Source organism: Myxocyprinus asiaticus, chromosome 9 (assembly GCF_019703515.2).
Source record: "Myxocyprinus asiaticus isolate MX2 ecotype Aquarium Trade chromosome 9, UBuf_Myxa_2, whole genome shotgun sequence".
NCBI lineage: Eukaryota > Metazoa > Chordata > Actinopteri > Cypriniformes > Catostomidae > Myxocyprinus > Myxocyprinus asiaticus.
This window is the reverse complement of record NC_059352.1, coordinates 963,759-990,000: the sequence shown is the minus strand read 5'-3', so window position 1 is coordinate 990,000 and position 26,242 is coordinate 963,759. Positions and strand designations below refer to the sequence as shown.

Here is a 26,242-nt window from a genome sequence, read left to right as displayed (position 1 = left end):
TCCAATGGCCGGTCATTTTTGACCGGTAACAAAACAAATGTAACAAAGTGAAATAAAACCAATAAAATGTAAAAGAAATGGTCATTTTTTGTGTGTGTGTGTTTTCAGATACTATATGTGAACAAAGTCAAAGAATGTTATTCCAATTGGATTAAGTAAAAAAAAAAAGTTGTCTGGGTCAAAATGATCGGTTAAAGCATTTGAATGTTATGAAGATGACATCTTTTCCCAAAAATATGCGGTAATGTAGACCGTTTTTGTCTTTGTTATTGGTGGAAGAAAACAGCGGTCTAGTGTGGATAAGAGGTGTAAACTTAGCGAAATTAATGAGTTTTCAAACTTAAACAGATTAGTGTGGACGTGGCTGTAATCTGCTACTGATTACAAATTACACAAATAAAATTGTAATCAGCTATGTAATCTTTAAGGCTACACTTTTTATGAATTATAACCTGATTACTTTTGGATTACTTGTTCATGTTTTGATAAATCAAATTTTTGGCACTTCTTTGAAAGTCAAGACTGATAATTAATGTAATTGATATGTAATCATGTAATCCTTACGAAAGTAACTGTAATTTGCACCGTTACATTTATGCACATTTAAAATGTATGTTATTAGTTTTCTGATTATATTATGTCGTTCACAATGACTCATAGAACGAGTTTTTTTTTTTTTTGCCGTTTTCTTATACTTTTAATTTGCTTCAAATCATATTTTGTAAAATACTTAAATATTCACAGCTGCTTAAAAAGCGGCTGTGTCAAAATCATGCCAAACTGACTTCAAATGACAAAATTAATTTGACTTCTCCATTTCTCTGTCTCCACAGGTGCACGGCTTGGAGAAACAGGTTGGCAAATCTTTGGACTACCTGGAGCCGGGAGCATCCGGGACCGTCTTCAAGACTCTTCCATATGGAGTTCCCGGTGGAGGAGGAACAGGTCCGACAGGTGGAGTCAAACCTCCGTACCAAACATCCCGGATATTCTCCACTATGGACCACAAACCCATTAAACCAAAACCACCCACGTTCAGCTTCCAGAACCCGTACGAATGGGTCCGAAACCAGTCGATGCTCCTCGAACAAACAGGCTACCGACCAAAACGTAAACCATCCCTCAAAACCTCCATGAAGACTAAGAAGATCTTCGGCTGGGGCGACTTTTACTTCAATGTCAAGACCCTCAAGTTCAGTCTGCTCGTCACGGGGAAGATCGTGGACCACGTCAACGGCACATTCACCGTCTACTTCCGCCACAACTCCTCAAGTCTGGGAAACGTGTCCGTGAGCATCGTTCCCCCATCAAAGATCGTCGAGTTTGAAGTTCTTCAGCAACCGAACCCTCTTCATCCAGAGATCCAGTTCCATCAGCCGCATCAGTCCACGATCGACCCCAAAGACATCAAAACCTTCAATTGTCGCGTTGAGTATGAAAAGACGGATCGGTCCAAGAAGCCGAAACCTTGCCTGTACGACCCGTCCCAGACCTGTTTCACTGAGAACACCCAGTCGCACTCGTCCTGGCTCTGCGCGAAACCTTTCAAAGTCATCTGCATCTTCATCTCGTTCTTCAGCATCGATTATAAGCTGGTGCAAAAGGTTTGTCCAGACTACAACTTTCAGAGTGAACATCCATACCTTGGATGAAGGAGTCGAGCGGGATTTGAGATGTTGTGAAGTGTTGTGGTTGCAGCCATCATCATCGTTCCTCTTGAAGGAGCTGGAATAAATGAAACACCATCATTGGAAACATTATGTTGATTTTCAGAGGTGTTTTTGATCTAAGTTTTCTTTGTATAGAAAGAACAACCATTATCTGTTCGTCTCTTAAAGGAACAGATCTCCTAAAATGTCAAATTCTGTCATCATTTACTCACCCTCATGTAGTTCCAAACCCGTATTGTTTTCTTTCTTCTGTGAAACACAAAAGGAGATGTGAGACAGAATGTCCGAGCTTGAACTATATGGAAGGCCAAATTACTCAAAATTAAACAATTAAATAAGTATTTAAATAATAATAATAACCTTTCATACATCAAGTGCAGCTCAAAGTGCTTCACATATCAGAAATTAAAAGTCAAAGATAGTGACTGCATAAAAATACATTAAAAAAAATTACATTAGAAATGTATATTAAATGTAAAAAAAATGAAAGTAATAAAGAAAAAGAAAAGCACATTCACAAATACTGTACATACACACTTACATATCAACCAAAGGCTAATTATATAAATATATGTCTATAAAGGTTTAAAAATAAAATTGCATAAAGAAATAAAAAAATAAAAAACATAAATCATTAAATTAAATAAATAAATGTCCCTTGTATTTCATTTTAGGACTAGTTTACATCCACCTTGTAAATGAAAATAAAAAGACACAAATCTAAAAAAATATATAAATATAAAAATGGATGCAAACTACTGCCATTTTTTAATTACATATAAGGGACATTTATTGATTTATATAGTGATTTAATTATTTATTTTAATTATACAATTTCATTATGTATTTCATGATTTATTTAACCCTTTAAGCTCAGAGAGAAAAAAAAAATACATTAATAACTACATTCTTGACCAACACAAAATAGGTATCGTTTGAAAGTTTAGAAGCTCTACTTTCCAATGCATGTAGACATTATGACCAAAACTGAACAAGTGCTTTGAAATTCGCAGACAAATCAGAAATGTTCAGTTTTTAAAAATTTATCAAAACAATTGCACTGCACAAATTATTGTAATCAGTAAAAACATCAAACTGATCAAATAGTCATGTGTCATATGTTGTTGGAAAGCTCTGAAAGAGTAGAATACAACCAGCCTATTTGTTTTACTCACAGACAAAAATATAGCGAGTAATAGCTAAGTATATTTCTTTGACAATTATGTTGGTGTTGCTTGTATGCCACGTTTTCGCTTATAACTTCACAAAAAATAAACGGAACATAATATATATATATATATATATATACATATCATTACTTAGAGGAGGTGATTATCTTTCAAACGAGTCCACACACAAGATAATCAGATGTATAGATCATTGGATAATCCACATGAAGCACAATGTTACATATGACCACCAGGAGATGGCGCCAAATACATGACACAGACTCAATGATGACTCAAATGACACAGAATGAAACTCATTCTGTGAAATCTCATTACTAAAATCATGTCTGCATGCTATACAAACCTTTAGTCATTGTTGTGTTTGCATGTGTAATTAGTTCTTATGTACAGTTATTATGTTTTATTTGTTTGGAGAGGTTTTTGGACACTATGATAAATTATATTTGTAATGTTATAACTTTCGATTGCTTTGTCGTATCAACACAAAATTTTTCTCAGTTAAATTTGACATGATTGGGAACAAAACAAAAGCAGTTTTATGGAGCCACTTTATTTACACCCAGAGATATATAATGTCAAATAAGAAAAGTAAGAAAAAAAGGAAATTTTGGGCTCAATTTATTTGGTGATTTTTCAGCAGTTTCTTAGGCTGAGAGTCTCAGAATGTATCATAATCTATTTCATAATTTTTTTTTTTTTTTTACGTTTTCTTTACAATGATACCAAACACTTGACCCTCCTTGCTTTTTGTTTTTGTCGAGTTATAATCCTTTAATTTTGTGTATGCCACTGAAACAGGAAATCTTTAAAAACACCTTCAGAGCTTAAAGGGTTAAATACTTGAATATTTATATAACAGTTTAATTTTGAGTAATTCGCCCCTTCATACAGGTAGTCTTGAATGGTCACTATGAACTGTTGTTGTATGGTAAAGACCTGTGTGAATATTTTCCTATTGTATATACAGCATACAGGTTTGGACAACCTGAGTTTTAGTTAATAATGACAGAATTTTCATATTTGGTTGAACTATTTCTTTAATTCTGATTTATTGCTTGGAGCGAGTTGTTTTTCAAACGGTCCTCCAAATGACCCTCTGTATTTCACAATGAGGATCATATTATATCAGATATATATTATGGAACTGTTTAAAACAGCATCAGATGAATTACAGAGATTCTATATTAAATGCACTGAACATAAAGTCAGCAGTTTGAATGCGTAGAGATAACCAGTTCACCTTTTCTCGGTACTGCTAGTTTACTTTTGTACCACTTTAGAAATATTTCACAGGTATCCTATATTTTATTCAACCCAAGAATATGTATAACAAACCTTTTCAGAATTAAAACCAGGGCTTATTTGTTTTCACAAACATAAACTCAACTGATAAAACTGAGGCCTGTTGGTTTAATGTTGTTTAACCCATCAGTTAAATAAAGATGTATTCAAAATCACATGAAGACAACATGAAGTTTCAGGTATTTGTATGTATGGCTCATTCAAATTTGTTTTGATGTAAAATGACAGCAGCAAAACCTTTTAAGACTGTGTTTTTCCTTTAACTCCAAAGCTTTGAGGTCAACAATGAATTTATGTGTTCACTTGAGTTGTAGGTGGAAAACAAGGTTTCATGTCGCAAACGTTGAGCAGTCCTTAAAATACACATGAAGAACTACAAAATTGTTAGGATGACCTCTGAGTTGGCATAAGAATAAGTGAATAATAAAGATCCAAATGAATGTATTTAACAGAATGTTATTCCTTTAAATATTATGAAATAAAAAAGCATAGTATACAGTATGTAGTTACTCTGACTAAAGATTGCAAAGAAAAATACTGTGAGTTGCTGACACAGAGAGATTGATATTATTTCATCACATTGAATTATTCTTTACCTTTTCCTCTCTTGTTTTTAAAGTAAAGCACCAAAAATGGTCTTTATTTTTGGACAACCAATGAGTCTGTGAATTAAAGGCTGTCAGATGTCTGAAGAGCTCGTTCCAACAGTTCTGTGGATATAAAGTATTGCTTGATAATGTGTATAGAATACTTTGGGGGGAAATGTAATGTGTGTAAATAATGTATCACAAATAAATAATGAAATCTAACCTGGATGACCTGATGTTATTTGCAAAACAATGAAATATTTGGAATCAAAAGTGGCCTATATTGGGTAAGTGCATATTTAATCTTAAAGTTTAAATAGCTTATTAAATATATTTAGCTCATATTTTACTTTTTTCATCAGTTCTTATAGACATCAAGGTACGGCAATGCAGAATTTGTTACATTTTTACTATGAATTTGTTCTTTCAAACATTGACCACGGCAGTCTTAACGTAGTTTTGGTACCATAGTAATATATGTTTTTTGGACACTACCATGATGGTAATACCATGGTATTCTTTGAAGGACCTTGGATATCCATGTAAATACTATACATGAATGTGGTGTTTCTTCCACTTTGTCACTGTAAACATCTAGAAAGTTGTCTCCATAAAACATTTTTCACACTCTCTGTAATGTTTTTAGTATGTCTACTAACAATGTCCAACAGTGCATGTACATTCATCACAGAATAGTTATGTTATTTTTGTAATTTTTTTCTGAAAGACATGAAAATTCCCACCACATTGTCATTTTCAGCATATCTCAAATTCTGTGGTGGAAATTATATTTTTAACTCCTTAAATTCTATGGTGCCGCCGGCGCTATATCGCTAAAAAAGTTTTCGCTTAAAACGTTAAAGTCTCCGTTTACATAAGTCAGGCATATGAGGTATCATTTGAAATAACCATCACTTTTTTGTTACAATTTACATTACTTAAAATCACAAAATAAGGCCTCAAAACATTCGCGCTGAAAATCAGCGCCCCCTAGAGGTAATGGGGTAGAAATATTTTTATAAAAATAAAAGTCCTTCACATAGCACCTAAATGGACAAGTCATATATCAAATGAAAGCTCTCACTCTCAGGAATGTGATTGTACAGTTAATTTTGTTGATTAAATATGATTTCTGTAATTCATCAAAGACAAATGTCTCGTTTATGCTCTGATAACTGCTGCTGTAAGCCCCAAATAGCTAAAAACTTTATATCTGCTTTTACCTTAGGCAGTTTTCTAAAAAATGAGCCATTGTTTACTTGTCTGTGAGATTGCTTGTGTGAATAATCTAATGTTATATCTTAGATGTCCAGAACAAAATATGTCATCCAGCAGGAAAAGCATGCAAAACAATTCATCAGAAAAATATGTTTTTGAATATTGATGTTTTATATCATTGCAAAGGGTAGGATCTCAGCTTTCTAATGACACCTAGATTGAGCTTCTAGTCCACTCAGAGGCCGAGATATTCAATGAAATAACGAGGGTGGTGCTTGAACTGAACATTAGACTGAATGTCTATGGACGAGCACATCTGTGAGGGATAAAATGCGTTAGAGCGCCACCTACATTTCAGATCTGTATATTATGATGGAATGTTATAGAGAATAAAATATTTTTCTAGTGTTTACTGCCATCTATTGGAATAAAATGAAACTTTTCAAAGTGAGGTAGAGTGAACAGAACCAGAATTACATGTTTACAAAGTTAGGACAACCACTTTTTTTTTTTTTTTTTAAACAATTCTGTTTATCATAAGATTATAAACACATACAATATTATTTATTAGTAATTGGAATCTTTTTATTTATTTGGGCGGTTCTCTGAAAAATGAGACCAGTTTTTTGCAAATAGTCCAAAGTATGTGTGAATGGTGAGCTTTTAAATTTGAGTGTGAAAAATTGCAGGCGGCAGCCCAAAAATGCCCCAGAGTTTTGAAATAAAAAAGATGACGCCTTTGTCTTGCTATGGCTAATTTCAGAGCTAACATTTTATGTAGGGTTTTATCATTTATAATAATGATAATAATAATAATAAGGCAGAGGCTATTTGCACTAAGTGTAAATAGTGTTAGACAGATACTATTTGCACCCCTAATTAAATACTAATGGGGCATTACTGTAGTGTGTTTATTTAGAGTCCCACAGACACCCTACACCAACCTCTACCCCAAACCTAATCCTAACCTTCTCTTACAAAAATTAGCAATGGATTTAATACAGTAACCATAGTATCACCATGGTGTTTTACTCGGTTACTACAATATTACTTTAGCAAAACCATGGTTAATTTTATCTGGATCAAACCTATCTTTCAATTCTCTGAAATCAACTTTATATTCATTTTATTTATTTATTTCTACCCTTTTTCTCCCCAATTTGGAATGCCCAATTCCCAATGTGCTCTAAGTCCTCATGGTGGTGTAGTGACTTGCCTCAATCTGGGTGGCGGAGGACGAATCTCAGCTGCCTCCACGTCTGAGACTGTCAATCCGCGCATCTTATCATGTGGCTTGTTACATACAATGGCGTTACCAGAGAGATGTAGCGCGTGTGGAGGCTTCACGCTATTTTCTGTGGCATCCATGCACAACTCACCACGCGCCCCACCGAGAGTGAGAACCACATTATAGCAACCACGAGGAGGTTACCCCATGTGACTCTATCCTTCCTAGCAACCAGGCCAATTTTGTTGCTTAGGAGACCTGGCTGGAGTCACTCAGCACGCCCTGGATTTGAACTTGTGACTCCAGGGGTGGTAGTCAGCGTCTTTACTCGCTGAGCTACCCAGTACCCCATTTTATTTATTATTATAAGTAGTATTCAAGAAAACTATTAAGAGTTGAGACAGAAAACAGGATGGGGGAAACTGTGTCAAAAGGTGGATTAGAACCCAGGTCATCCATATGGAAAAATTACATCCACACTGTCTTATCACACTAACCCATTGCAGAGACATTTAATAAAGACTTTGTCTTTAATTTCTTTGTTCCCACCAGACTATTTCAGTGCAAACAGCTGCACTGTGTGGCAGGTATTTACACCTAGTGCAAATAGTCACTCCCTGCGTGAGAACTTGATGAGAGAGAGATCCCTTCTAGACATGACCGTTAAAGTCGGCATGTAACGGAAGTTGCGACCAACTTTACTTCCGTATTGTGATGTATATCCGATTGAAATAGCTTCTCATACAAGAAAAAAAATGTCGGGCGGGTTTTTGAGTTTATCCACTGGTTGTTGATTGGATTGTGAAAATATGGGTGTTGAATAGCGGAACAGAGGCAGATCTGAATGTGAGTTTGTGATAGACACACACCCCCAGGAGTGGATTGGCCATAGGGAGAACTGGGACTTTTCCCAGTGGGCTGGCTGCAAAACAGGGCAAATGGTGCCGAACAGCTGATACGGGCTGCTGCGTTATGCTGCACGGGCCATGACTGGCTGAAAAGGGCTGATATACCGAAATGCACATAAGCACATCGCGGTCTTTGCTTACGAAGAAGCTGTAGCCACTGAAAAACAAGTGAGTAAAAGATAACCATGTCTTAACATTTTGAATCACGGTACACTAAATATAAAGGAACAAAACACTTCCAAAGGTAACTGCATTCAAAAATATAAACAAACTCCAGAGGCATCCGAAGCATTGTATTCATTAGTGATCACCACAGCAATTCAGGCGTGAAATGTCTCGAACACAACCGTTATTCCTCCTCATTCAAAATGTAAATTCAAGCCAGCTGATCCGTAACCAAGGTAGTTTGGTTTAAGGAACGATAGTTTTGAAGGAAAACAGACGAAAATACACCTTGCCATCTTCACCAACATGCGACTGATGCTTCGTTCAACTCTACACAAGGTTGTGGTATTTATAAGAAAGGGGTGGGGTTTAAGCGAAGTAAATGATTGGAGAAGTCCTGCATACGTCACCAGAGAGAAGTCTGTCGTTTCACCGGAAGATCGGCTCATTACATTTTGATGAAAGATTACGAGGTGTAAAAAAAAAGTACAAAAATAAAACATATGCATGGATGAATCGTTCACAATAAGATCAATAACATGCATTTACAAAATAGTTAGGGTGAATTTTCATTTCATGCCGACTTCAAGGTTAGGGAAAGGGTAAGATTAGGGGCTCCTTATATCTTCAACCCTTGTGCGTCAATAAAAAAATTGTACCCAGGGGACAAAGAGGACAAAAATGTCCGTGTCAAAAAACTGCCATAATAATATTATATATTAATATTATTTTCCACTTTCAATGGGTTAATTTTTTAACCAACATCAGTCCTGATCACAACTACCAAATATTCATTCATTTTCAGGATTTTAACCCTTTAAATGCCAGTTTGTTTACATAATGCCACTGTTGTTGTTTTTTACACACACACACACACAATTTCTCAATACACACTAATAAATCACACTCTGACATCCATACCAACACACCCACACAATTTTAGCCGCATCATTTATTCAGTTGGTCTGCAGTGCTCTATAATACAACAAACAGAGAATAGGGAAAAAGCATGTATTTGCTCCATAGGCTAAACATGAGGAAAAATGGCGCCATCTGGTGGAAAATATTAAAATGTACATTTTGAAGCCAGGGCTCCGGAATGAAAGCATAATATAATAGAATTCATGATTTTATGCTTTAATGACACTGGGATCAAATATTGCAGTTTTAATGGGTTTCAGTGGGGACATTTTTGTCCTGAAGGTCCTGAGTGTAACTATTTTGTGTATTATAGATGTATTATAGGAACTGAGGTTGAAATATCAAAATTCCCCTCAAAAATACACACCTTTGGCAAAATTTATTAACACAGACAAAATGATCGAAAAAACATAAATGAAAAAGACAAAACTGTCCCTAAGGTCGCACAAGGGTTAATGGCGATTTGGAGCTCATGCCCCTTTTTGGAGCAAAACCAGCAACATATCCTTCTCCAGCACGGAGAGAATCATGTGAATGAACTCCATTTCCCATGAACACTCGCGCGGCGCGTGATCCGCTGCTGTCATTAAAGCGACGAGCGAGACTAGCGTGAGCACAAAACCTGCAGCAGTCGGAGAGGTTTAGCGCTTTAACATGTTAACACTGACATTAAGACAACTTATAAGGGTGAGTGAGAAAATACATAACGGCATTATGACGCGTGACGAAGAGAAAGAATGAAGAGCTGATGTTGAGTGTGACATGTGTTTAATCAGGCGTTATAAGCCCAATACAGCAAGGAAAATAAAGCTGACTAGAAACGTTTTGTCACTGTGCATTTAATGCATGCACGTGTTTAGTTATAATGTCTTATTGTAAAGCTGTGAGTCGCGTGATTAGTTGTGTTTAAGTGTGTGATTGACGTGGCATGCGTCTGATGTCCAGACTGCACTTCTACCAGTATACTATACTATACCACAATTGCATGATTTTTATATATATATATATATATATATATATATATATATATATATATATATATATATATATATAGCTTTTATGTTTTAAAGTATTTTTGCAGTGTGTGTTGCATGTGCTTTGCTGATTTAGTTTAGCAGAACTTTTTTTTTTTTTTACTTCAGTGTGAATATCTCCATATATCTTAAATTGTTTGCAAACAGTAGACAGGACCTGAAATGTAGGATTAAGGATTAACTTCAAATATTTCTAGGTTACTAAACTTTGACAGATGTGTAATGGATTACATTGTTTTTTAGAGGCTGTAAACAGCAGATCTCCACTAGTGAAAGTTAGTTAGATGATGCAATCACACATGAACTGTTTCACCATACTGTAATGTTGTTTTACACTGACTTGCATCTGGATGTTGCCTTATTAAAATGTACAGTTACGTCTATAATCATTTGAATACTTTTTTAGTTTGCACAAATGCAACTCTGCATGCATGTGTGTTTTTCAGTACAGAACAGCATTTCAAACATGTTGACTTTTATAATGACTTTAAAATATTCAGACCGTCAACAAGAACCTGAAACCTCATAACAGTATGTAATCAAATGAGGTAAAATGACTCTCTCTTAAAACTAAGTATAGTTGGTTAAATTTGTATCGCAAGCTGTTAAACGGACACAGATATTCACAACAAAGGTGTTTAGACACTTCTGATATTGTACTTGTTTATCAGTGGAGACAGAGTGTTCTGGTCTGTAATTATGGCAGTATAGATTCACGTGTTTGCATGCTTTTCCTGTTGTGGAAATGAGTTCAGTGTGCTTTCTAATAAGTCAACAACATCATCCTTTGTGTATTTTAGTAAGCTGTTCAAACTCACTTTATTAACATGAAGGATTTGTGAAACATGAATGTATTAGTGAGCAGACTGTTTGAGTTTGTAGAAACTGATTTCTGACACGTTTGATGTTTAAAGACCGCTGTTATGGTTCTAGCTTCAATTATTTTTGTGGTTCTTTTAAACTCTCGGCTCAGGACGGTTCATGCAGGGTCAACTTTAATTTTGACGTATTGCATCGTCCACTGACCAGCTGTGCACTTATCAGTCTTTCATAACCAGACGACTCAATCATTAACCTGATGATGTTTTTACATAATGTGACTGTAAATGATGCCAGAGCTCATGTTTGTGAACAGCCAATCAGATTAGAGAATAGTCTCCACACCTCTCAGATTATAACAGACTGAAGAGGAAAAGTATGTGAATCCTTTGGAATTAGCTGGTTTTCTGAATTAATTGATCAGACAATTTGGTCTCATCTTCATCAAAGTCACACGTATAGACAAACACAATGTGCTTAAGCTAAGCACCCTGCCTGTTTAATGTTTTCTGTATAGTAGACTCAATCCAATGATTCACTCAAGTACTTTTTTACCTCGTTGAGCATTCTGAGGTGTGCCCTTTGAGTCATCTTGACTGGACGGCCACTTCTAGTGAGAGTACCTATAGTACTAAATCATCTCCATTTATAGACAGTTTCTCTAACTGTGGACAGATGAATATCTAATGTCTTCAAGATAACTTTGTACCCTTTAAGCTTTATGCAAATCAACAATTCTTGATTGTAGGTTTTATGAGATATCTTTTTTGCAAAGCATGGTCCACGTCAACAGATGCTTCTTGTGAGTAGCAAACTCAAAATATTTGAGTGCTTTTTATAAGTCAGAGTAGCTCTAACCCACACCTCCAATCTCGTTTCATTAATTGGATGTCAGGTTTACAAACTCCTGACTCTAATGAGCTTTTGTTGATGTGATTAGCCTAGGGGTTCACATACTTTTTCCCAACCTAACGTGTGAGTGTGTGAGTGTGTGAGTGTGTGAGTGTGTGAGTGTGTGTGAGTGTGTGAGTGTGTGAGTGAGTGAGTGTGTGAGTGAGTGAGTGTGTGAGTGAGTGAGTGAGTGAGTGAGTGAGTGAGTGAGTGAGTGAGTGTGTGTGTGTGAGTGAGCGAGTGTGCGTGTGAGCGAGTGCGCGTATTTTCTCAGTGGAAAAATAGCCGTCCAAGCTGGGGTATTCCTCCCTATTTCGTGGTAGCCGGTGCGTCTTTCACTATAGAAACCGCAATGTCCTCCGCCATTTTGTCCTCTCCAATGTGGAAAGTCCGGTAAGAGCTAAGCACCTTGAGTTTGTAATTAATCAGTCTGTTGTGTCTCTCAGCTGTGATGAGCCGTAATGCTGAAGTTTTTAGTTTAAAGCTATTTTCTAGCTTTAGTAGTGTAGTAGTAATACGAGCAATCACGTATTGCTGATGAATGAAAACACTGACTGATACTGACTCACTACACGTCACCAACTGGCTCATATTACACACAACAAATGGTATTTTGCCTCCACCTGCTGGCTAAAATATGTAATGTCACAAAATTAAATGTAAAGAGACAGATAGCTCTTAGCACATCTGCACTGCTCTTACATTTTAGTTTAGAACGACACGAACACAAGCGGAGCGATACACGCACACAGTGAAGCGTCCAAGTGCTGATGGTGTCAGACCATCAGTACTCATGGAACATCTCTCGTCCAATCAGATTCAAGGACCGGAACTAACTGTTGTAGATTAGTTAAAACATATTGTTTGTTCATTATTGTAACTTGGATGAAGATCAAACCTGATTTTAAGACAAATTTATACATAAATGCAGATGATTCCAAAGGGTTCACATACTTTTTCTGTAAGTTTATTTAATGATTGACCTATAATCAGTTATAATCTTCTTTATTTAAGCTGTTATTTTTGTATTACCTAAATTTGTGTCTCTTCTATTAAAATGATTAAGTAGAAACAACAACATTTAAATAGCAAATCTGAGTTTAGTCTACTTGCAGCTAGTTATTTTAACTTAAGTAGTTAGTAGTTCATTCTATAGGATCACCACTTTAAGTGAACTTAATTACACAAGTTTTGGAGACGCCATTACTCAATTTAATTGAGGGAACGAGTTTACTCAATCAATTGAGTAAAGTTTATTAGGGTTTTCAGTTTGGTGTCTTATTGAGAAATGCTTTGTGAAAAGAATAGTTTGCCCTTATCTCAAATGTGAATGACTTATTTTGCTCTGCAGAGCAGATATTTTGAAGGATGTATAAGGTGTTTTTGTCCATATAATGTAAGTCAGTAGGATTCAAAACTTTCAAGCTTCAAAAAGCACATAAATGCAGCATAAAAGTAATCCAAACGACTTAAGTGCTTTAATGTCTTCTGAAGCAATACAATAAGTTTAAGTCTTTATTCACTGATAATCTTCACTTTTGCCCAGCTCTCCTATGTGCGTTTATGAGCAGTTGTTCATGTGTTCTCGTGCCTGCGCGTGTAACGTGTGCGCAGTGTAACTTGATTATAGTTGACTATAGCCTGTTTTCATATTCAAATTGTCGCCTATATTGAAGGATGGTTAATAATTGATTGATTTTTTTAATGGTTTTATGTCTATTTTTAGCTGTTAGAGTCCTGGTTTTTGAGTTTTGGTGGTTTTACAGCTGTGTCTGAGGATATTGGCTGATCTTTGGTCCCAATGGAGCCAAATCAAGTGACGGTGCTTCAGCTAGTTAATCTAGATATTAATTTGCTTTCTCAAATGTGAAGTATTACAGTTCGCTCAGAGCATAGCTCAAACACCAAAGGAGATGCGCTCTAAACTAACACCTTGTGACACTTAAATTAAAGGAGCAAGAAACGCAACACCACCAGTGTAAATACTGCAATAAATAGTAAATATTAAAACATTAATTCATATATATATATTTTTTTTTACTCATGCCGTATTGCATGCTGCGAACTGGACGGCTAATGTACATCTAGTTCAGCCAATGAAAAATATTTACATGGATTGCATGCTATGGAATAAAGTTGTCAATGTTCAATAATTGTGTTGCAGTAACTCTTTTTAATTAAGTAAATTGAACAAGCAACATTTGGCTTTTCGCTCTTTCACCTCCATGAGCTCACATGTCCCTTCATGCACCAGCGAACTCTGGGTGCGCTCCGGAATGCCACATTCTCCCTGGATTAGCACGATAATGTTGCAGGCTGTGGTGGGAAATTACCTCTCCACACTCCTGATTGTTCCATGTCACTCCTTTTGGCCCGACAAGAGGAACCAGACCTGCTGCTTCCTCTCTCCATCTCTCTCTCTCTCTCTCTCTCTCTCTCTCTCTCTCTCTCGGCCGCCCATGTAATTCTCCGAATTGGCGGGTAATTTGTTACGGCACTCTCCCATTATCCACTGACAGTGCGAGAGAGTTCAGTGTCATCCTGAGCGATATTCCTGACACCTCTCGCCACCTAATCCCTCGCTCTGAACTCTTGCCCTCTGTCACCCGTGTTACCGTGCTGATTGTCGTCTAGCGTGCTTGTGATGGACAGCAGTCATCTGGAAAATTGACTCTTTCCACAGAAGAAAAAGGAAATAACAAAAATAATAAGTAAAATGAATTGTTTTTCCAGATATTTTTTCTTCTTCAGGACAGATGTGAGCCGGTCACCAAATGACAAAACGATACATCCATTTTGCTCGCTTACTTGTGTGGGAGTTTAACTATATTTAGGGGCAAAAACCACCCACCGTTATATTTTAGAAAAAAATATTAATCATTTATGTAAATAATGCTTATGCTTTCTTTGAGGGTAGGTTTTGGGTTATGTTTAGTGTGAAGTAATAATTGGCTTTAAATGTCAACAATAGAAGCCTATGGTACACTATATCCAGTTTGAGGATAAATTTTAGGGCCCTGTGGTAAATGGTAAATGATCTGCACTTATATAATAGCGCCTTTTTTAAACTTAGCGGTTCTACAAAGCGCTTTACACTGTGACTCATTCACCCATTCACACACTCACACACCAATGACGGCAGAGCTGCCATGGAAGGCGCTAGCCTGCCATTGGGAGCAACTTGGGGTTCAGTGTCTTGCCCAAGGACTCTTTGGCATGTGGAGTCATGTGGGCCAGGAATCGAACCACCAACTCTGTGATTATGGCCAACCTGCTCTACCACCTGAGCGGCCGCGTGCGTCTCTCTCTCTCTCTCTCTCTCTCTCTCTCTCTCTCTCTCTCTCTCTCTCTCTCTCTCTCTCTCTCTCTCTCTCTCTCTCTCTCTCTCTCAAACTGCCGTCTATGGCTCACCTTTATCTCGCTCTCCTGCTGATCATCTGATTCAGCGCTGGCCGTGCAGCCTCACGGCCCGGCCACGCCCTCCTCCTCGTCACACTCCTCCCCCGCACGATTCAGGCCAGGGAGCCACCGGACTGACCTACTCCCCCCATCTCTGGAGGGGAGATGCTGCCCTTCCGGCCGTTCTGTCAGCCGGTGGTCCACCCCGCCTCTTGGGAACCTGAGGGAGAAATGAGGGGAGGCGTGGGGAAAGGGCAAGCGGGAGACACACAGAGAGAGAGAGAGAACTTGCTTGCCGGTCCCCAGACACGCCATCGCCCGGTCCTCAACTGCTCCTCCGCCCTCTGGCAGACGACAGCTCGCTCCTCCTCCGGCGGATGGCAGCGAGCTCTCCGACTCCTGCTGGATGGAACCACTCCTCCCCTTCTCGGCAGATGGCAGCGGTTCCTCTGGCTCTCAGCGGCCGGTAGCGACCACTCCGTCCCCAGGCAGACAGGAGCGGCTGCTCCTCTGGGGGACGGCAGCGGCGAGGACTCCGCGACAGCACATCCCTCCTCCCTCCTGGGTTTATAGTCTGCTAACAGCCATGTTTGAGTGCTTGGCTTTAGTTTATGCACGTCTACAGGTGTATGTTTCTAGCATCTCACTCTGTCTCAGGCATGCGCAGAATCAGAATCATTGGAGAAAGAATCGCAATGCATCACTGAAACAATTTTTTCTCCCACCCCTGTCTTCTACTAAAGTGCTCTGTTTACTACACACACACAGAGTGCCCGTGAGGCTAAACGGCAAAGTATATTTCGGTTTCCCGAGTTTCGGAACGGATTGCGCACAGTATGCGTGATGCTAATTTCGTCATCAACACAGTCTGCACGGACTGTGTGCTAATAGCCCCAATTTTCTCGACATGCGCACAGTGCTTGTTCAGGGTGCATCGTCGCCGCATGTGCCTGCCGTTGACTGAACTAAAAGAGTATCACAAAGCAGTCGAAGTGTGCATTATAGTATACTTTGAAAGGCCGAACGCTCAACTGTGAGACTTCGAGAATATTAAGTATATACAAGCCCTCATGATGTGGTGTTATCAGGATTAGCGACTGCCTTCACACATTTACTTTGAAGCGTGCAGCACGTGCAGACGTATCACAATTGTAAATTGATTAATTGTGCTTTCAAACATAAATGTTTATCCCAAATATGTCTGAGTTAATGGTTAGTCTATAGTTATTATACTTGGCTTTATATAAACTCTGTGATATGTCCCCATTCAGATAGCTTAGTAAACGTGTGTGTGTGTGTGTGTGTGTGTGTGTGTGTGTGTGTGTGTTTCCAAAATAGATCCATGTCAGATTAAAATCTTGTGTTTTATCTTCTCTCATTTTAGCACTTGCTTCAGTCACCAATTTCAGATAAAACCTGCCCCTTAACTGAGTCTCTTCCTGTTCAAGTGGGCGTTTCTTTGCCAGAATAAGTCTGTGAGACACAGTAAAACAAACCTGTGCTGGCACACACACACACACACACACACACACACGTCTCTCTGTGTCCCTGCAGTGGTGATAGCGAAGGACGCGCCCCATCAGAGTGTAATGACCCGTGTGGTGTGTGTCTGATAATGTGGCACCGCATGGCCCTCAGAGAGACAGGCGTCTGGTCTCTTTGGGCGAGCTGTCCTCCGCGAGGGCTCAGGGCACTAACACTGACAGAAGGCTGGGTGAGCGGTGCCACTCCACTGTCCATTAGTGCCATGGTGCCAGGCATGGATGCCTGGTCGCCTCACCCCCACCCCAAACCGCCCAGACCGCCCGCTGCCTTCATGGGGAGAGATGATGTGTGTGTGTTTTGGGAGGAAATTGGGTCTGAAATATAACAAGATGTGCTACTACATGTGTATTTGAAGTAACAACACCGTAGTTACATATTTCAATTAAAAAGTTTTATGTACAGTTTTAAGGGCTGATGGGTACAGCAGAACTGCTCGTTATTGTAAACGTACTTTCCAATCACACTGAACGTTAAAATGAATTATGAGCCTCACTTTAATGCTGTTACCAGCATGGTAATGAGCATTATTTACCTTTTTAAGAGCTCGTCATTGGGTGGTTTCAGCACCACAGGGGTCGTCAAGTTGCCCGGCGGCATTAGTGTATGATGAAGTGACTTCGACCAATGGGCCTCGTGTAATGCGCAAAGTCTGTCTTTCAAACGTTAGCTGATAATGCTCCAGCGTCATTGAGCTAATTGTTTTTTAATAACGGATTTTAAATGGAGCGATACATCACGGTCCTGGAGCCCCGTAGAGCAGAGAGTAGTGTGGCACTGTTATTTTTATTAACGTTAGTTATGAAGATTATGGCTGCGCTCTTTGTTAGCACAAGTTGTGCTTCAGCAAAAAAAAAAAAAAAAAAAATCTTTAGGTATATGTGTAGGCAAACAAGGGCAGTTTATTTCCTAATATCAAACATCATTCGAACAGAACATATATTAGACAGGAGGAAAACTTTGTCCATAATTTGTCAGTAAGTCTTGAAGATCTAGACTTCAAACCCCTTTATGTACTTGCTCTTATATTTACAGTGCAATGCCATAAGCATAATTAAGACCATGGATGGCTCTTTATTTCTGTGGTTAGGTCAATGTAGCTAGTCTTTCTAAAAATTTAATTATATAAATAAGGTGTTAATTAAATTAAATAAGTTTAGTCTGATTATACACAGCACCTTCAAGTAAAAAAAAATAAATCCAAGTTGAACTCAAAAGGCTCCAAAGACTTAGATGGTAAAAAATAATTTGTATTCAATGTAAACATGACATTTCAACTTATTATGTTTTATATATATTAAAGGGGTCATGAAATGCTCTATATATATATATATATATATATATATATTAGTTTTATTATCTTCCCTGAGCTCCACTGATAATGTTAGTTATGTTTTTTTTTTTTTTTTGCAATAAAATATTCATAATTTAGTAATATATTATGATTTTCCACCTGTCTCTGGCCCTCTGTCTGAAACATTTGGTTTTGGCATAAGCACTTCCTGAAAACTTAAACGTCCACTGTTATGATTGACTAACATCATGCAGCCCCTTGAAATCTGCCATATTTGAAACTCAATCAGAAGAAATGAACAAGCTTCACAACATTATAAAACTAAATTTCAGGGTTTACACACAGCGCACATCCAACACATTGCATCCGAATATAGTAAACTGCTCATCACAACTGTTTACACTCGCACCCTGTCTTCACCAGATGCGAGAGACGTGTCAAAAGCAATAGAACCCATTATAATCAATGATGCCGTCTACCATGGAAGCGTCTGTTGTATCGCGTTGCATCGACAGTAAACAGATGTCCCATTCCATTTTGGGCTGCATGCTCTGGCACTACTACTGCCATCAACACAAACGGTTTAGAAAGTTTGTCGACACGCCCGGTGTAAACAGGGTGTCAGCACCATAAACTATCAGACAGTCATGACATTTGAAATATTCAAAAATGAAATGGTTTACTTACTGTTTTGCAATCGGGTCCAAGTGTTTTTAACTGCCCCGTCCTTCAATAACAGTTGATTTGCAAAGCTAGAATCATATTATAACTGGTTCACAAATAATCCACACTGAAATGCACTGAAGACACATCCAGTTTCCAGTATCATCCTGTACTGAAATGCACATCGCCGGAAACACGTTTTCATACACCAACAATTAAAAATAGTGCAGATGGGTGTTGTGCTCAAAACAGTAAGAGGCAGCAGCTGAATGACAGAGAATGGCTTAACTTGACACCGCTTCTTTTAAAAGCGGCCTGAGATATGTATCAAGCGGTCAAACACGTCTGTTTGTGCATGTTTAAATACAAAGATAATTTAAAATAGTCCAGATGGGTCCCCTTCGGTGTTCAGGAATAGATATCCCACAGTACTCCTGTTTCTTCACTCTCAGTTGATGAAGCACCAGTGGGCGGGGCCAAGGATGCGATGATGTAAAGTAGGCGTTGATGGTTTTCCGCTGTAGAGGCGGTCATGAATTAATGTACCTCTAGTGATGTAGGGAAGTCACGGAAGAAGAGAACGAGGCGTTTTTGATGATTGGTTTCAATAAATGCTTTTATTGATTTTATTTTTTAGTTTTATTTTAGTTTTTATAGTAGAATGACGTCTTATGTCAAAAATCAAGAAACATTTTATTTCTCATGACATTTAAGTAAATGAAATGTAATAAATGTAATAAGCCAATTTCGAGCATGTGGATGAACGTATATGTTAGTCACCACAAAAGAAAATTTTTGACCCAGGAAAAACGCTCTATTTATATTTTTTTTATAATTGTATTTATAAAAATAAATGTACAAAAATGCTAAATTAAATAATATTTATTTGTATTTTATAAAAAAAAATATTATAAATAATGAGTATGTGTTTCTGAACTTTTCTTTTAGTATATTCCAGAAGATTAACATGGCAAAGAATAATGCTGAGAGTGTGAGACCAGAGAAATGCTGAAATGGAGATCACTTGAATTAAAATATGTCTTTAAAACAGAAATTCATAGTCTAATTCTGAGAAGAGTGTGTGTGTGCGTGCGTGCATGCGCACACGTGTGTGATAAGCAGTTATGCTGAATTTTCACTGCTGTAAAGTTTGAGCAGAATTGCTGATTGCAGCATAATTAAAGTGACATGCTGATTATTGTATCTCACTAACGGCCTGTTACATCACATGCTGCACAATTCTACAATCACCAGCACTTCTATCAACTGTAAAATTATTTTAAGTCTACATGAAGCAGCGTTTGCAACCCATGTCACCTTTAAAATGTGATGATATTCCATGAGAAAAAAATTATTTATTCGTGGTGAACTGATTGGATGGTGTAACGTGTCTCTGTGACATGTGGTTGAAAAATAAGAGGGCTTGGTGATGTCATCTGAAGAGGAAAGTCATTTCAGAGGTGGAGCCAGTAATGACATTTTGATATAACATACTCAACTGATTTGTTCACAATTAGACCAAGATAGTAAATGAGGTAAATTTTATAATCTGTGTTGTGTACTTTTGTCTATTTATGTTGTTCTGACTGTACCTGAGGACACGTTGTTGTTGTTGGTTGTAACGTGTCCTCATGAGAACTGTCACATCATTGGCCGAGTTCAAAAACGTGATTGGCTGATATATCGGCGCTCTCATCCCTTCAGGTGTCATTCTGTGTTCTCTAAAGCCCAAAATAAATATTTTTATTGTTGATATTATGTGTAAACTGTATGAATCATACACAGCAGTACTGTTCTTATGTAATCATGTTGATCCATATAGATTGAACCCACTCCACGCTGCCATGATATTAATATCAATCATAAATATACTCCTGGATTAGAATGTGTTGCATAACTTTATTTATTTGTAGCTAATTCATGTTGCTTTAAAAAAATAAATAAAGGCACACACACATTAGAGTTACATGTTTGTTAAAACCGTGTTACACTTTTGCATATTGATACATCAAAAAATACATTGATTGTGCTCAATATTGTGGCCAATTTTCTAAACAGTCAAGTATTTCTTCAGTCAAGAAAAGAGGTTTGCTTTTCTGCCACATTTGTGTCGTTGATCAGCGTGTATCTCAACGGGCACAAGTTGTTCTAGTGGAGTTTTAATCATGATTATATATTATGATATTGCATGTTATCCATACTTAATAACGATAATCATCATGGGTCCAGCCGACTGACGGTGGTGGTATAATTGTATTGGTTCATTACTCATGTGGTCCTGTACGGCTGATTCTGTATATTTAATAAATACTGACTAATATTCATTTATTTGTTCAAAGCTAATAAGGACAAGATCAGTGATCTGTTTACTGTTTGAGGTCCAAGATGAAAATTGACTAGTTGGTCTTAAGGAAGCCCTGTATAATTAATCTGGTTTAGAGCCATGTTCACAAGGCACTGATGAGAAGCATTTCTTAAGGGCTGTTCATACAGGATGTGTTCAAAAACAGATATTGTCGATGGAGCATAACAGAATGGAACAGAATGCAAGGGTCGTTCAACACACGTTTTTAGAAGTTGAACTATTTTTAACACTTTAAGCTCAGATGGGCCCGCAAGAAATAAAATAATCGTTAAAGTATTAATAACTACTGTCTTGAACACAAAATAGGTATCGTTTGAAAGTTTAGAAGCTCTACTTTCCAATGCATGTAGACCTTATGACCAAAACTGAACAAGTGCTTTGACATTTGCTGACAAATCAGGAGTGTTTTGTTTTGATCATTTATAAAAAAAAAAAAAAAAAAAATTGCACTGTACATATTATTGCAATCAGTAGAAACATGAAACTCATCAAATAGTCATGTGTCATATGTTGTTGGAAAGTTTTGTTTTGTTTTAATCACAGACAAAAATAGCTAAGTATATATCTTTGACAATTTTGTTGGTGTTGCTTATATGCTGCGTTTTCACTTATAATGTCACAAAAAAAAAAACAGAATATCACATCATTATTTAGAGGAGGTGATTATCTTTCAAACGAGTCCACACACAAGATAATCAGATGCATAGATCATTAGATAATCCACATGAAGCACAATGTTACATATGACCACCAGGAGATGGCGCCAAATACATGACACAGACTCAACGATGACTCAAATGGCACAGAATGAAACTCATTATGTGAAATATCATTACTAAAATCATGTCTCCATTAGGGCTGAAACGATTAGTCGACGAAAAAATTCTGTTTTCGAATAGTCGTTTGATCTCATTTAACGTAACATGAGATCACATTAGACTCTAATGATGACGCATGAGAGCAGCAGTGCAGTTCACGACTGACTGAGGAGATGAAGAATTACACAGATCACAGACGCACTCTAAACTTTACAAACAGCTTCAGGTGATGTTGATTGCAAAGTATGAGGGAATTATAATGCAGAAATACCAATTAAGTAAATACAGAAGCACTCTCATTGTGGAATAAGTGGAGCTGGAGCTGCCGCTCCGCTGAAGCAAAACTTGCGTGTCAAGCGTCTTTAAAGGAAACACCGTTACATCTTAAATGCGCTTTTATTTAATGCATTATAGCTTTACTGCACCGGCTGATGCGCACACTGTCACGGGACGCTCGTTCCTCGAGCGCACACGCTTAATGCAGCTAGATTATAACGTGATGACTCGAGAGTTATTGAATCACAATATATGTGCTACTGTGTGTTTTTTGTCGTGAAGAATATTGGCAATACACAGCTTTATTAATGAGAGAGTTTGTTTTTTTGTGAGTTAAAGATGGATTGAAGTGAACAGAAAGGTGAGAGAGGGTAGTCTTCACCCCATTATACACACAATGGCTTGTTTTCCAATATAAATATCTGAAACGCGTTTAAAACAACGTACATTTACTTTAGCAGCTGTACTGCAGAAGGAAACATTTTTATTTGAGAATGTTGAATATAATATTAAAAATACAAATATATTAAAATCCTTTAAAAAAGACGATTTTGTCCTCTTTATCGTTAGTAAGCACGTTTAATACAACCTTTTAACTCTGGGCGCAAGCTGAATAATCAGTTAAGAGCTAATGATTAATCATTGCAATAATCGCCGAATAGTCGAATAATCATTCTAATAATCATTAGATTAATTGATTATCAAAATAATCATTAGTTGCAGCCCTACTCTCCATGCTATGCAAATCTTTAATCATTGTTGTGTTTGCATGCGTAATTAGTTCTGATGTATAGTTATGTTTTATTTGTTTGGAGAGGCATTTGAACACATGGATATATTTTCTGATGAATAAGAAAAATAAGAAAAAAAGTAAGAGCATTTCCACACGCACAATGTGATGTGAACTTACAGGATTGGCACTAAACAGCTGTGTGGCCACAAGAAAGACACTTGGGTTAGTAATTTTTGGCTCAATTTATTTGGTGATTTTTCAGCAGTTTCTTAGGCTGAGAGTCTCAGAATGTATCAATCTATATCATTAAAAAATTCGAAAGGTTTTCTTTACAATGATACCAGACACTTTAAATAGTGGGTATGCCACTGAAACAGGAAATCTTTAAAAACACCTTCAGAGCGTAAATGGTTAACTTGACACATCATCTTAAAAACGCAGCACTCATGACACAAAACACTGAAAAATCTGCACGATGTGACAACAATCCCAATTCATCCCTTTTATCATCAATACAAATATTAAAGCTAAAAATATAAATCTAGATTAGACCTCACTAATCGATTAGTTAGTTGTTGATCAACTAATCAACCATCCTGACTTATCTCTGAACATGCATACATTAACTTGAGTTGTGTCTCTCTGTGTTTTTGCCATTTTTTTTTATCTCTTAGCCACTGTGCCAGCGTGCGCCCCCAGTGGCTGGCGTTGGTGTGAGGTGCCAGCATTCTGCGGCGGCACGGTTTGCAGATGACTGTCGGCCATGGACGGGTCAGGACAGCCTGGCACAGGACGACCCAGAGATGTGGGATCTTCTACAGAAGGAGAAAGACAGACAGTGTCGTGGACTGGAACTCATCGCCTCTGAGGTGAAAATAAAGCAAAATCACTTTAAATGGATGTTCTAGGTTCAATATACATTAAACTCTGACATAGAGGTTGACCGATAGTGGATTATACCGATGCCGATAACCGATTAATCAACTGATAGTTTTTAAAATTTATACTGAATGAAAAAATACAACTCAAAGTAAAATAGTGCTGTACTTTATTACAAAAATAAACAGTACTCACTGAACCATGAATATGTATTGTACTTTTTTAAATGAAATAAATATATGAATATTAATATATATGAACTAATATTTCAATTTTAAAGTCAGCTGATTTTCAAATTGACATTGTTTCCGTAGTCCACAAGAGGATGCAATAAATACATAAACCATTCAGCCCCGTTATATTAATGCATAGAACATTTCTATCCTGGCTGTTAAGAAAGAGCATTTCATTTTCAACTAATGTGCATAAAATAAATAAAGTTTTAGTCGGTCCATATTCTTAAATGTAAAGTCAAAAGTAAAATGAGGGGGGAAAACACTTCAATAGACAGTTCACATGGTGTTACACTTGCACTGATTTCTACTACTCCAAACTCAAGCTTCATAATAACAGTGAAATACCACATTGTGTTTTATTCAGTACAGTTGTAGGTAGAGTAGCAATATTCACAGATAGCAGAGGTATCCGGCTGAACTCGGTGATGAAGTGGCTCAGACCATGAGCACAGGTCAGGGGCTGTTCATTCAGACGAAACGCAACTGGCTGGAACCGAATGTGAGGCTCTCGACACACATTTCCAAGTTGAACATCTTTCCCGACAAAGCATTGCCTTACGCCCCGACTGCTGGCGGGTCATCCCCGCCTTCCTCGACCTGGGAGGAGACAGGAGGGGAAAAACAACAAAACAAAATGGCGAGGGAAAGGCCAACACGGAGCGACAGAGAGAGAGGAGAGAGAGAAAAAGAAACTCACCGGTTCTCCGATTCGCCGTCGTGTGGTCCTCGATCACTACTCCACCCTCTCAGGTGGACTGCAGCCGCTCCTCCCCGGGCGGACCGGAGTCAAACCTCCGACCCCCAGCGGACAGAACGCCCCTCCGCGTTCCCGGCGTCCCATGGGGATACTCCTCCACCCCTGGCAGCGGCCCTACCACTCCAGGCAGTCGGGGAGTCGTTTCCCTCCTTCCCTCCTCGGACGGCGGTCTTCTCTCGACCCCTCCGCGTTCCAGGGGAACAGCAGGGCACTCCTCTGCCCCCGGCAGTGGCTCCCTCGCTCCAGGCAGTCGGGGAGTCCCATCCCCACTCGCCTTGCGGACGGCGGCCATTCCCCACGTCCGGGTGGTCGGGCTACTCCGTCCCCCGTCGGACGGCACCGGCGCTCCCCTGGGTGGACGGCAGTATCGAGGACTCTGCGACGGGAATCCCTCCTCCTTCCCGGGTTTCAGCACCAATGTAAGGGGGTTCAATGGAAAGGAGGAGGCGAGAACCGGCCTAATAATATAAATAATAATTTAATAAACAACTTAAACACACAACCAAAAACACACAGTACAGCTGCCTGCAATTCTCTCTCTCTTGAACTGTCGTCCCCGGCCGCCTTTATCCCTCGCGTGCCCCATCAGGCTGATTGGGGACCGGGTGTATCTCATTCCAGCCCGGCCCCGCCCTCCTCGGCTCTACAATGGCATTTAAACATTTGGGTAGGACTTAAGTGTATTTTTGTCACATTGTTCTAACTGCTTGAGGTTGGCTTTAATGTTAGCGTCCTCTCCGCCTTGTCGGCAAACATATTGTTGTTCTCTACTAATGCAGCATCTAGTCAACAAATTAATTACTTTATTACTTAATGACAACATGTACTGTAGTGTACTGTATATATACCTTTTCATTGCTGATGTTTTAAATCTGCATCTGAAGTGTACTGCTCCATGCAGAGTGTAGTCTCACGTGTCAAAACAAACATCACAAGACATCAGTGAAGTGACATCATTGTTTTTATTTCGCCTCTAGACGTCGCTCTCATACTGTATAACAACAGCAGACCCTTCCCTGCTGCTCCAGCACCGGACGCAACAGGGAAAAACTATCGGTGTGGATTTTTGCAGATAACCGATAGTTCCAGAAATCTGTTATCGGTGCCGATTAATCGGCAAAACCGATATATCGGTCGACCTCTACTCTGACATGCTGTCGATTACCAACAAAAAGGGCTTTGACTCTTCCTTCAGTTTGTAAAAACAAAGAGATAACATGTTTACCGTGATACACAGTGGGAGTCTAGAGGCGATCGTATCGAGGTGGGACTACTTTGAGTAATTCCGATAGGAAGAGTTTGATCTACACTGTCTGGCCAGAAAAATTGCCGTTTGGATTTAATTAA

General features: G+C 38.3%; 3 protein-coding genes across 3 annotated transcripts in view; 2 read left to right on the top strand and 1 right to left on the bottom strand.

Annotated features, from left to right (window-relative positions):
• Nucleotides 1–2,375, top strand: part of LOC127445792 (neurexophilin-2-like) — a 112,519-nt gene extending 110,144 nt beyond the window's left edge. Inside the window, exon 3 of the mRNA XM_051706123.1 lies at nucleotides 834–2,375. Within this exon, the coding sequence (XP_051562083.1) occupies nucleotides 834–1,652 (819 nt within the window). The 3' untranslated portion in view covers nucleotides 1,653–2,375. The remainder of the gene's footprint in view (nucleotides 1–833) is intronic.
• Nucleotides 1–26,242, bottom strand: part of LOC127445798 (cytochrome c oxidase subunit NDUFA4-like) — a 143,496-nt gene that overhangs the window by 64,086 nt on the left and 53,168 nt on the right. The gene's annotated exons all lie outside the window — the stretch shown is intronic.
• shmt2 (serine hydroxymethyltransferase 2 (mitochondrial)) overlaps nucleotides 9,766–26,242 on the top strand; it is a 43,487-nt gene continuing 27,010 nt past the window's right edge. Inside the window, exons 1-2 of the mRNA XM_051706103.1 lie at nucleotides 9,766–9,876; nucleotides 23,698–23,892. Of these exons, the coding sequence (XP_051562063.1) occupies nucleotides 9,844–9,876; nucleotides 23,698–23,892 (228 nt within the window). The 5' untranslated portion in view covers nucleotides 9,766–9,843. The remainder of the gene's footprint in view (nucleotides 9,877–23,697; nucleotides 23,893–26,242) is intronic.